The 13,264-nt window shown below is 36.2% G+C and overlaps 1 protein-coding gene across 4 annotated transcripts in view; it reads right to left on the reverse strand.

Annotated features, from left to right (window-relative positions):
* Positions 1 to 560: 560 nt before the first annotated feature.
* Positions 561 to 13,264, reverse strand: part of PACSIN2 (protein kinase C and casein kinase substrate in neurons 2) — a 66,780-nt gene continuing 54,076 nt past the window's right edge. The window contains exons 6-12 of one of the 4 annotated variants that reach the window (XM_075705771.1): positions 12,871 to 13,046; positions 9,951 to 10,071; positions 8,944 to 8,949; positions 7,685 to 7,809; positions 6,901 to 7,017; positions 5,751 to 5,947; positions 561 to 1,342 (exon numbers count right to left, since the gene is read on the reverse strand). In XM_075705771.1, the coding sequence (XP_075561886.1) occupies positions 1,230 to 1,342; positions 5,751 to 5,947; positions 6,901 to 7,017; positions 7,685 to 7,809; positions 8,944 to 8,949; positions 9,951 to 10,071; positions 12,871 to 13,046 (855 nt within the window). In that variant the 3' untranslated portion in view covers positions 561 to 1,229. The remainder of the gene's footprint in view (positions 1,343 to 5,750; positions 5,948 to 6,900; positions 7,018 to 7,684; positions 7,810 to 8,943; positions 8,950 to 9,950; positions 10,072 to 12,870; positions 13,047 to 13,264) is intronic. The other 3 variants (XM_075705765.1, XM_075705758.1, XM_075705778.1) reach the window with 3 other exon arrangements.

Raw genomic sequence — 13,264 nt, forward strand, 5'->3', positions numbered from 1 at the left:
AATACTGATTTTGAGTATGTTAGTGTATTTACTGTACTTCTGAAAATCTAATCACAGAATACTTTGTCTATGGTACAGTAATGAATATGGCAGGAAAGCAGATTTAAATATACCTATAATTTAAACTCTTAAACCAGTCTAAATCTTATTGACATCAAAAGGCTTGATAACTAATAGCCATGCTCTTTATATTTTGGAATATCAAATTATATGTACATATACACAACATAGATAGGCTCTTAATAAAAAGCATTTAGTCTATTTTACAGTCTTCTCTTTCAAAAAATTAGTCTTCACAGATTTAACATTTCAAATCACCCAAAAATCATTAGCAGTTTAAGGAAGATCCCCCCCCCCCCCCCCCCCGCCCCCCGCAGCAAACTGGAAATTTCCCCTGTGCTGGAAATAACTACTATTCTGGGGCTTATGCATAATTTATCTTTCTTTTGAGTGCCATTTAAGATCTAGATGGAAAACTTTTAGTTTAAGTGTCAAACCACATAAACAACATTCATAATAGAATCCCAACCCATGACACCTGCAGATATCTCTGCTACAAATAACCTTCTGTAACAGATATTTATTAAATACAGTATTTGTTTTACAACTTCAAGCCATGCTGACAACATAGAAAGATTACTACAACATGGAAAGAGTTTTCATTCAGTCAACTGGTGACTAAATCTATGTCATAATTTAAGTATTAATTGATAAATCCAAGCATACAAAAAGGTGCTTAACTACATAGCATTTAAATAAAAAAATACTGCATCTTTCAGACATCGCTAAGAACAAAGAAAATTAACTATAATAATCTTTAAAATTCAAGTTGCAAGTTACTGAAGGTCACTTAAAGTAACTGATTAAACAAAAGTGAGCATAAGCCACATACCTAGGGTAGGATGAGGCACAAGCGTAGAAAATGCAAAAATGTTTAGGAGCTACTATAACAGACCATGTGGGAAGAAAAAGCTTAAAAAGTATTTTTCCTATCATACTATTTTTTCAACCTAACCCCTTTCCTTTGCATTGTGTACAAGTTGTGAAACAATGTCAAATTATTAGTTCAAACTTTTGTCTTTAAATCACCACGATTTCAGTATCAAGCTCTCGCCTTTTCATTAAAATATATACACTCTATACATCATTCAGCTTCCTCTTGCTTTAAATATATACTGTACAGGCCCACAGAGCTTTTGTTAACACTTCTGTATTAACTTTGTCCTTTGTCACTGGATTGGTTCTACATAGTTTGCTGGGTATAAACCAACTTGTCCATTGTCCAGACGTCCTTTGCACCAACCCTGCTCATCTTCATTCTCCATTTTAGTTAACTCGTCCCCTGCAAAAAGAAGGAACATTGTTAACAAGCTGTAACCTTTTAAGTAACAGGAAGATAATGACAGTTATGTACATGTCCACTTCTCTTCTCCTGCCCACCCCAGGCCCCAGTAGAAAGCCTCCCTTCTTCGCTCTTCATGCTTTTGATACGAAGAATACCACTAAGAGATTTACAGATGGTATGAAAGGCCCCCATTTCAAGAAAATAGGAAGAAGCAAGCAACTTTGAAACTAAAACATTACATTGATGGCATTTCAAAAAGGTGATAGCATTTTTTTAAAGCACAATAAAGAATGCAAACTTTTGAAGTTATATACAGCATTATTTCACTATAACATCAAAGACTCCCTTATATCTAAAGGTTGTGGACAAAGATAGTTGTGGATAGTACAACTACCTCTAAACAAACAGAATAATCCTACGTTTTTGGCCCTCAACAAAATGTCAATGCAAGTGTGTTTCATTAGACTTACTGTCAATATATATTCTTCCATGAGTTCATGGAGTGTAAGGAGGAAAATGCTACAAACATTAAAGACATGCCAGTAAAATTCTCTTGAATTATACTTGCAGCTTTTCAGTATACAACTACTAAGTTGTGATGCAGAAAGAATTAAAAGAATCTTATACCTTGCACTTTGTTACATCTCTCTCCTTTCCTCACCTTTTTAAGAAATACAAGGATTGGGATTTAACTTTCCCTTTTATTGCTCTAGCTTTATAATGCTGGAAACTGATGTTGTAGAAAAAGTAACTAAGAATTTGCTTGCTAACTTACACAGCAGAAGCTGACACTGATTATCCACTCAGACTTTTATGAACTATAACATAACCTTTATTTATGAACTATAACATAACATCATTTTGACTATCATTCACATCTAATCTTCTACATACTCAGGAAATACTTTAGCATTAGAGAATCTGCAGAGTCCATGATGCTGTATATGAGGAAATGAATGTCCACCTCAGCTAGGCAAGAAAGGCCAGACTAAGCAACAATTACTTCCTCATGTACAACTTATTTGTGTCAAGTTATTTCCCTAGATAAACTGATTTATGTTTCATCTTAGTTAGCAATAGAAAATACATGCTAAAGATATTAACCACTTACTACAGTCCCAAATGGCTATAAATATACAGTCTTGATATAATTTAGGAGAACAAAAACTAGCCTAGGGACTATCAGTTCTTTGGTAGAAATGGACAAGCTTCATATTAAATCTCCTCAGATATACATCTTCTGTAGCTCCTCTGTCAGCTTTAAAGCCTCACCTCCTCTAGTTTGTAAGTTTACCAGATAACTAAAAGAACATTATGAACAAACATTTGGCACTATGGACTGTGCTTGGCTTATGGAGACATTTTACATTTTTTCCACCATTTCTAGTGCTGCAGAATGAGAGCGTACAATTTCAAGCTTTCCTGCCACTTCTGTGAAGTGTATTTTAATAAAGAGTGAAAACAATGACTATCAAAGCCACACTGCATTAACAGCAAGCCCCAAAGCAGTTGCATTTGTATTAACAACTAGGACTTGGAAACTCAGTGATCTTGGAGGTCTATGAAAATATTACCACTTTTAAGTGTCATCCGTACAACAGTTACAACAAAAACAGTCTTTAACTATGAGAAATATAGCATATACAATAACACATTTTGACAAGATTGCATGGTCTACATTTACTATAGATATTTATTCTCAGCCATGGCAGAGACACTAGGGTAAGCTAGACATATGGTAGATGGTTGTGTCCCATCCAGTTAATGATTATAAAACTTCTCATAAGATACAAATAAACAAAGTTATTCTTCCTCTTTGGAAGCCTCCCACAGTTGTCTGCCAAGAAAAGACAGATGTATAAAGTATTCCACTAATAAAAAGGAGTTTCATGTATTAAAGTACATTTAATGGACCCTATGCAGAGCATATATACTACAGCACGTACCTAGAAGTGATCACAAAAGCTTTGTAGGCAAATTCTTTGAATATCCAAGGGAATCCAATCTGAGAATATCTGCGTACATTTAAACAGATCCCTAAAATGCATTAATCCTCTGCTGACAGCTGCTTAGGAACCTAGGCATAGTCTACATAGGAGCACAGGAGTGAGTACATTTTAAATTGGTTCCTGCACGACCTGGTGAATTTTTTTTTCCTTAGTCTTTTGTATGTTCAATGCAAACCTAGTCACACCAATACTTCTGCCTAAAACCTCAGTAACTTTGACTGTAGCCATTCTACAATTCAGCTTCTGTAAGGGGATTCATAATCTAGCATGTGATCCCTTTCCTACGATTGATAAAATCATGTAATTTAGTGTTAAGATGTACTTTAATGCTCTTCCTTTAAAGGTATTAAGCTATTTTTAAGTTAAGCCTACATACATCTCTTACAGTTCATACTTCCTGCACTTTATTTCTACAGACCTCACACTGAGAACCACTTGGTTCCAATAGCTTAATGCAAGTCACACAGCTGGTACTAAAGCACAGAATGCCTAACTTTGTATTTAACCATTACATCTGCATGTATAAACATTGCATAGTTTTGCCACTGAAAGGCTTGTTACTGTAAACCCTTGGAATGCCATCCACTTGCTTGACAGGCACAATACGTATATTTCAAGAGGATTAGCACACTTTCATCCCCTGCTGAGAAAAAAGGAGTTGTTAAAGTCTACAGAATGAAGAATAATTTTAGCTGCTGTGCATAGAGAAAGCTCCAGATGTTTTGTTACTACTGTTGTCCTATCAGGGCACAATTCAGCAAAGTTAATGGACAAACCAACCCGTTCCTCCTCTCTGGAAGCCTACAATACTTGTCTACAAAGAAGAAAAGTCAGATGTATAGAGTTTCACTACTAAAAAAGGAGGGAGGCAAGTGAAAGGTAGGAGGACCACCACCTGAGTTGTGGGGCTTTTTGGTTTAAAAAACACAAACTGCATTTAGAACATGACCTGGAAATACAGTTCTGAGCACCACCACTCTCCATAAGCAGAATGGAAGTCTAGCAGTTCACTGATTAGCTACATCATTGACTTGTTTACTATACTAACTTTCAGCCATAACATCTATCTAAGACTCACTGTAGATGGTGTAGAAGTAGCATACTTCTTACGAACCCCAGCTGAAAGGGAAATAGAACCAAAAATTTTCTCAAACTTTCTTTCAACACTTGAACCCTGTTTTTCCTCTACAATTAAGTCAGTCATTACAGGAGAAGGGAGTAAATGACAAGCAAACGGGAAAAGAGACAAGATCAAGAAGATTGCCTGTCTCATTTTCACAAACTGAGTTCTGTTTGCTTTCGCTAAACTACTCAGGGAACCTTGTTCTGGAATTTCTGGTTGGTAAACTTTTCGTGTGCAATTCTGGGCAGGACAGTAGAACAACTGGCTGAAATTAAGAGTTCGAAAGGCATGGACAGGGTGTAGATTTCACCTTTCATCACTAGAGGGTGCTGCCTCCACGCTGGCCAGGTTACGAAATAACTCGAAGCTGCCTACTTCAGGGGCTGAGCAAGCTGCCTACGCACTCGCTGAGTGCACAACGGCTGCTAGAACTAGCCCAGACAAACCGGAGACAGCAGCATCCATGGCGTGCAGCCATCATACCCTTGTGCCAAATTCGTATGTGTGGAAACATACTGCGGCATGGGTCCCTCCTGTCTGTTACCTCTATTCTGTTCTCTCAACTCCTATAGCAGTGAGGTAAAAAAGGAACAGGGTTTATGGCTCAGGGGAAATACAACATCCTAAGAAGGGAGATGTATACTAAGTATATCCTGATATAATGCAACATGAAAAAAACCAGGTAAAGACAGTTACTGCACTTAACAGACACTGAAGGGGGATGGAAAGAGAGAGGGGGGAAAAAAAAAAAGTTATCTGTCCATGGCTAAGTTTTCCACCTTAAAAAGATACCATTGTAGGAAGTTGGAAGCCAAAAAAGGGATGCTTCCAGTTTAAACAGAAAAAATATCAGTTGATTGGATATTGTTTTAAGATTAGCTGCTGTCATCTTTTCCTTTAAAAAAAAACAACAACAACTTTTTAGGGCTGGCATTTTTAGACAGCTAAAAGCAGCAGCTGTTACTGTCACCAACTAAGAAAAGGAGGAGATAGGATTATCAGTTCTGCAGCTCATTTTGTTTAACACAAGATGGTAAGAAAGGAATATCCCAAACATACATCCCAACACATTCCAAATAGATTAGAAGGCAGTGCTTCCAAACAGGGGATACTAAGAAGCACTATCAGGATGGCCGAGGGTTAGATAGGATCCTCTAAGTGGAGTTGTACATTCAGAGAAACAGGTGACTTCAGAAAATAAAAGCTGAAGAGAAAAGCAATGCCCCCCCTTTCTCCTTTTTACAAATATTTTAAGTGAATGCTGTAAACTTACCAGCTTTAAAGCTGAGTTCATCTTGCTCTTGGCCCTCATAGTCATAGAGTGCACGTACTCTCACCTCCATTGTAGAAGAGGTATCTTCATCAAATGGATTGGTGTCTCCATTTGCATCAGTGGAAGAGAAGGGATTATTGGACTCTTCATCAGACCAATCTGTAGGGTAGCTTTGGTTTTTTTCATAGCTGCTAACACTGAAAACAATTTTTTAATTATTATTTTCTGCTCTTAAAATAGGAGACTAGAAACACCACTAAGATATCAGTTCCCCTAATTAAGCTTAAACTCCACTCTAAGGCCCAGTTTTGAAACTTTACTTCTGGTATCTTCTCATCTATCTTTAGCTGACAATGCTTCAGTCAAAAAAAAAGCATTCTTGCAATACATTTACAAAGTTAGAAAAAGGCAAAAGAAAAAAAGATAAAGACAACCTCCCCACAAACTCCAAAAACGTGTCTATCAAGAAATCTATATAATCTATGGGATTATTTATTGCAGAAAGGTAAAAGGTATGAAGGTAGTAGATGAGAGGAATTATCTGGTTTAGGATAAGACATTTAAATTGCTTTGCAGAACCTTCCTCCCAGTTCTCTATGCACCTCTACAACAGCTTTCAACACTTTCTGTATGTTGCAATCCACCGATAAAGAAACTTCATTATACAGCAACAACCTAATCATTTAAAGAAAAAGTTCACTGTTGAGCATGCACATGCCATTTAAGAGAGTGGTACAGCATCCCTAGTGCGTATACTGAAGTAACAGGCAGCTGCTTGAGAACGTCCTAAACAAAAAGAAAGCAATTGTAAAAGCAGATTTATTCAGTGAGAACACACAGAGCAGTGAAGCTCCAGAAGCAGTTTCACTAGAAAGACCTGTCAGTTTTAACATTTTATAGGACTGATAAAGGAAGGAAAAAGCAACAGCAGTTCTGTTAGCAACTGCCAATAACCCCAGTAGATTCAAACCAAAGATCAAGACAACAGATATGGCATCTGTTAGGAAAGACAAGGTAGGTTACAGTTTGCTTACATAACCACTTAAAAGGACTTCATGCACTGACCGGCATAGTGTTATAGAAACCAAAAATAGAAAACCCTGGATAGAGAAAGTGCAAGTGTGAAAACAAAAAACAACATTTCACCAACTTTTTGATCTTATTGTCCTCCTTTTCACTGACAGTACTCCCAGTATCTTCTTCATCTTCAAAGGGATTGTAACTTGATTGTACTGACTGCACTGTGTTACTCTGGACACTAAGACTGCTAATTTGGAAAAGAAAAAGCATTATGGTGACCCTATCTGTTTCAGATTAGAACACTGCCATTGGTGTCCCACTAAGCAGTTTCTTAGCAGACCCCTTCTCCAGCCAAAAAAGCCCCAAACAAACAAAACCCCAATATCTCTCAAGTGTAGCAGAAGACCCAAGAAAGTTCGGAAAAATCTCACATACAATATATTCCTCCAGAATTAGAATATCCTTTGTGGACCATAATTTCTTTTTCTTACTGCCTGCAATAAAAGGCAGTGCAGTTTTTCTAGCCAGTTTCATTCCTTTCTAAAGCAGCTGATGTTACAGTTTTGTATTAATCACATCCAGAATTCTGAAGTGACTAAATGTTTTGCAAGCTAAGATTTTAAAGTATGATTGTCATTTCTAGAGATGGGAAGATAGCAACAAACTACCAGGTTAGCTACAGAAAGTTCAGTTTCTCATGAAGTCATGAAGTTTCTTTTAATTCCCAATAGAAAGAGAACTGTAAAATGAAGAATTCCCAAAATATTTTGTGAGCTGCAGAAACACATCATTAAAAATGCTCACAGATAATTAAGATTTGGTTGGACAGTGACTTTTTGATCCTGTAGAGCTTAGTGTACTTGAAGATGACAATCCTTTCCAATTAGTCTTTTTAGGCATGAAAAAAAAAATACCTGCTATGTTTGTTAGGCTGTGAAACTTGATCTCCTGTCTGATTAATACCAGTCAGAGTCACTCCATCAGAAGCCGCCTTCTTTTCTCTTCTACTGAGAGTGCGATTCAGATCTGCAGACCACTCCTATCAATGAACGCAAAATGTGATTGAGAAATTTGATTGAAAAATTACCACGTTTAATTTTCAGACTAAGTTATGGAACATATATCTATACATACAACAGTACAAATAATTATTAAAAAGATAAGTTAAGTTACTCTAAATGTTTCAGTTATAGTTCTTATCTAGTTCCTACCCTAGCAATGCAAAGATATCTGTGCTACTCACAAAATCCCAAGGTTCCCTGTACTTCCATGCTTAGTATTCTGAACACCTTGAAAGACTTAAAATACCAGACATCTGGCCAACAACTGAAGAAATCAAAGGAGTTGGCCAGTGCAGCTCTTTAAAAGTTGTACTGAGAGGGCTCACCATTTCAAACAATGCCAAGACATCTGGCTTTAAAAGGTAAACATTACATTTAATTTAAAAGGTATTATCTAATTTAAGACAGGGCTTACTTCAAGAAGTGCTTGAAGAATGACCTACAAAAGAAGCTAATTTTTAAACTCACTGTGTATCACTTCTCCTGTCCCTATGATTTGAGCCCTTAAGGTACTTCATTCTAGATTCAGTGAAATTTATTGTCCTTAAAAGCCATCCATAAGAGTTAAGGCTCAAATCAACCCAGCTGTTGACAAGACTCATGAAATATATCATGTAAAGTATCCCCTCACTGATGTTTTGAACCATTCAGATGTTTCAGAAGGCAGACAGACAGGCATGATGAGACCTGAACACAACTTCTACCTATCAAGTCAAACTAAGCTGCATACTGATATAAAGCAGGAACCAGACAACAAACCGGATGCAAGCAAATATCCTATGCTGAGACATGTTTCATCTCAGAAGCCTTAAAGGTTAAAAAAAGTCAGGAGATAGTTTGTTATACAAAAGACAGCATTTGAGATAAGTATTTTTAACAGGAAATGAAGATTTTGCAAGTTGCTATTACTACTGGTTTATACACGTAGCACAGTCAGTCAGTCTTAAGTGATTTCTGGCCAACTTTTCAGAGATACCTCATTATTTTAACTTTGTACAAATACTTATTGGATTTCTGAGTTACCATAGTTTAAAGACCACTGACCTAAGCATATTTGCAGTTTATAATACAATTTGATATTCATTTGATCATGACTTTTTTTTTTTACTTACGTCATCCTTGTAGCATGTAAATGAGAAAAAACTTGATTAGAAAAATAGTAACAACAGTATTTAATCTGTTAATTATAATGCTTATAAAAAAGGATGGTAGTTTCCCCACACAGAAGTAACTGTGGTTCAGTGTTTCAGGCAAAGAAATTCTGCAGTACTATTATGTTTTCTTCCTCAAACCTTCTAATCTAAAGTTACTCAGTATTTTTAAAAACAAGTGATATTTTCCATTATGGTTAATTGTGGAACAGTGAACACTCCAGAGTTGATGCTTCCACTCCATTAATGCCTAGAAATTATTTCAACTAAACCCATGATTCTGGTCAAACTCATCCCAGTTCTACCTATTTGATACTCTGGTAGCATGATCTGCACTGATACATTTTGGAACTTGTTTCTTGAAGGCTATATTAGCAGAACACTACTTAAAAAACTCCTTGCTTTTGAAGATAGCATTCAGTAATAAAATTACCAGCTGGTTAAAGGTGGAACTTTTTTTTTTAATGTAACAGTATTGAAAAAACTAGTTAAGACTTATAAATACCAATTTTCAGGACTGATCAAAGTATTTAGTTCAAACTTTTTCTAAGTCTTTGCTGCCTACACTATAATTACCTGCTAACAGCAAGGAGATTCAAATTGAAGTCTGACACCAAAGGGGAGAAGTAAAACATATAGGATAACATATACAGGTGTCAGGTGTATCAACTAAACCATGGCTTACTAATGACTTCAGTAATGACTTTAGCTTAAAAAAAAAAAAACACTATAGAGTTTTCTGTTTTACCCCTTTTCTCTTGAAATAGGTGCCCAATGTAATCACCTTCAAAAGTTGGGGGATGAGGAAAGCCCAATGGAAATCAAGAAAACTACTATGACTTGTAAAAACAAAAAAATTCACTGCTGGAAGACTGAACTTAAGAGTTACACCAGAAAGGAATATGACAAAAAGCAAAGAGGAGAAAAATAGACAGAACAAGTCTAGGTTTTAAGCACTCTGACCTTACCTCAAACTGAGGCCAGTTCATTGACATCCCTGGACCTTGATTAGCTCTAAACCACCGCAAGTCTTCAACAGCATCTGCTGTTTTGATGTTCTGTTCCAGTTCACGGTAGATATTTTTGTAACTGCAAAACAAATATCTTCGAATTTAGTATAACATTTAGAAACATGGCAAATCCCCTAGTCAGATTAAAAAAAAAAGAGTATTTCAAAGTTCACAACAGTATTGAAAAAAACTTACAGCAAGACAGACTTTTTAAAACTCTGTGACAGACCTTGTAGAACTCTGTGACAGACCTATTAACTGCCTGTAACAAAGGAAGAGTAGTCCAACAAGTAAGCTTGCTGGAAGTTCACAAAGCCATGAAATCCTTATTTGCCAGATTTTAGAATTATGGCTCTTGTGCAAAGAGTTGTCATTAAATGTAGGATTTACATAAGAATGTATTTAAATTACTGATGCCAATCTTGACATTTCTTGAATTTAAAAGCTTGTCTACAAGACAGTAGAAACTTTTTGTGATAAGTCCATAGCACTCTGAAAACTCCTGTCAATCCAATGAGAATTATAAGTCATTATAAAAATCTCAAACCTGAAGCAGAGTTAAATGGGTCGAACACTTTCCTATGCAGGTATAATATCTGCTAACTGCTTTTATTGCTTTAGGTACTCTCCGATTTTACTAACTGTACAATTTATATAAAATATCAAATACTATAAAAAAAGAACCTTACTACTTTTACTTATCTCTTAGTCTTATTGTTTTTTATTAAAGTTGAGTTCTTGTAAGTGTGAAGTATTTTACAGAATAGAAGTCATGTTGCAGATAAAACTTTGATCCCCTGCTCCTAAACCATGCACATGAAATATTCACTTTACAGACTGTGACTACAAATACGATTGTTTTATAACAAAAAACCCACTATGGTGCAATATGGAACTCGGAGCATGAAGAGGTCTTAACACAACAGCCACAAGGCTTAAAATTAGAGACACAGAACTGCTAGTCTGTATTCGAGCTAGAGAGAATTTGGGAAAATCCTTCCAGACCAAGTCACACAAAATTTAGAATTAGGATTCATTAGTGCTACATTGTCAAAGAGTCAAACTTTCTCAAAATATACTTCCAAATTTCTCAATTTCTATATATTACTTGACTGCTTTAACACGTGTGCAGTATGACTTTTCTATATCAGTGATTCTTTGAATGTATTTAAGCAATAGAAAGACATGTATTTTGAGAAAGGGAATAAATAATTTTAAATGATTCACTAGCCATCAGCTAAATCAACAATAAACTGGAGGTCTACAACTGTAGAAAACAGGGCAGGGCTATTTTCTGGACTGTGCTGTTTAACATTATCAATCTTAAGAAAGTTAAAAATCAGACTTCCTTTTGGTGGTTTGTTCTACACTTTTTATCTCTGTGTATTCAAAGAGGCAGAGATAAGGAAATAGATAAACAGTTACAGTTGCTTTATCCCTAGTTTTATCCTAATAGTTCTTTTCATTGTTTGCACCTTATGACCATACCATAAGACACCACTCCTGAACCTCCTAAGTATCTTATAAGGAAATCATTGCCTCTCCACTTGGTCCTCTTCTGTAGTCTTCCCCCAACCTTGACTATTTCTCATTTATTTCTGTTCTGTAGTTTCTTTCAACATGATTAAACTGAATTCAAATGGACAGCAGTCCTAACTATCTATCTACTCTGACAGTAAGAACAACCTGTCTTCCACAGCAGTTCCATAAGAACTCTGAAGCAGCCCAAAATGATAGTGATGCTAAAATGAGTGATCTTGCCCTTACCTATTGCTTGCTCTGTATTTGTTCTTGCCCCTATACCACCCCTTTGCTTATGCCAGCACTAACATTCATATGACTGCATAGCAAGTCAGTTTGGAATACTGATCAGGGTTAAAACCAAATGAGATTCTTCCTGTCCTAGGTTACTTTGATCAGCTCATTAATTCCACTGGTTGGACTACCATAAGAGTTTTGTCACTAGCAGAAGAGGGAACAGAAGTGAGCAGCCAGCCAGGAGCACACTTTTCTCCTTTTAATTGAAGTGCCAACCAGAGCGCACATGAAACTCTGCTGTTATAAGTGAGATGTAAAATTCCACTGGTGTTACAGCATTTGCTGCAAGTATTCCAACGTCTGTCTCCTCAAATGCAGGAGAAGACAAACCCATTATAACCACCTAACATACCGAAGTAACTTCGTATCAAAATGCCCTGTAGTAGTTGATGACATGCCACATGGTCTGACAAAATAAGCTGCATGAGCTCTGGTTTGAGTCCCCTAGCAGAAGTTTACATTCCTTGGAATGTAGTGAGGAGGGTCCAGGCAGAAAGAACAAAGTACAAGACATGCTTTATACATACTCTAGTATAAAGATCAGACTTTGAAATTAAGATGGACAAGAGTTCAGCAACAGTCAACCGATGGATCTTTAACATTTATCCCCTAGTTAAGGTAATTCCTTTAGACTGAGCTCTAATATTTTAACAATAAATGTGTTTATGCCACAAAGTTCATGCTGTCTTCACTAATAAATTCTAGTTTGTTCTCCAATAAACATGCAAGACATAATACACCAAAACCCTCCCAATCTTTGATCCAGCATTTTTTGATTCTAAGCTCTGCGTCCTTTCTAATTGGCACACATTTGATTATAAAAATACAACAGGAATGAGCATTTCTTGGTTCATTTAACACTGTGTTAAATAAAACTAGGGATAGACACTAATCTGGTCTTAGGCAAAACAAAGAATTAAGCTCTTTCACTTACACTTTAAACAAATTGAAGCAACACATTAGAAACAAATCACATTCCAAACTCTGATCTACTTGAAGTATGGGTTACTTTTCACTGAAAAGTATTAAGCATTAATTTTGAAGTCTTACACAGTTTTACCTTGCAACATTAGACAAGTCAAGGTGTTTTTGAACTTCCAGTAACACTTCTCGAAAGAAACGTAAGCGTTTTTCCTCAAACTGCTGACACTGTTCAAATACCTGCTCCATGTTTTCCATATATTGAGGAGTAGCATTATCTAATTCTTTCAGTGATTTTTCATACTTTTCTTTTGTCTGGGGGTGGAAAAACAAATATATTTTATTACTACCCTACATAACAGACTTATCAATGTAGTAATGGCTAAGATTTAGACAAGAAGTTCGCAGACTACATTCTCTTTTCATGACCACTGTACCTATTTAGGTCATGATGGGAGTTATCTAACAAAACTGCAGAATGGTTAAAATAAAGCTCTAAGCCCCTTCTCCGGCTTTTTAACAGAAACCATGAC

The sequence above is a fragment of the Pelecanus crispus genome, chromosome 1 (assembly GCF_030463565.1).
Source record: "Pelecanus crispus isolate bPelCri1 chromosome 1, bPelCri1.pri, whole genome shotgun sequence".
Classification (NCBI taxonomy): Eukaryota; Metazoa; Chordata; class Aves; order Pelecaniformes; family Pelecanidae; genus Pelecanus; species Pelecanus crispus.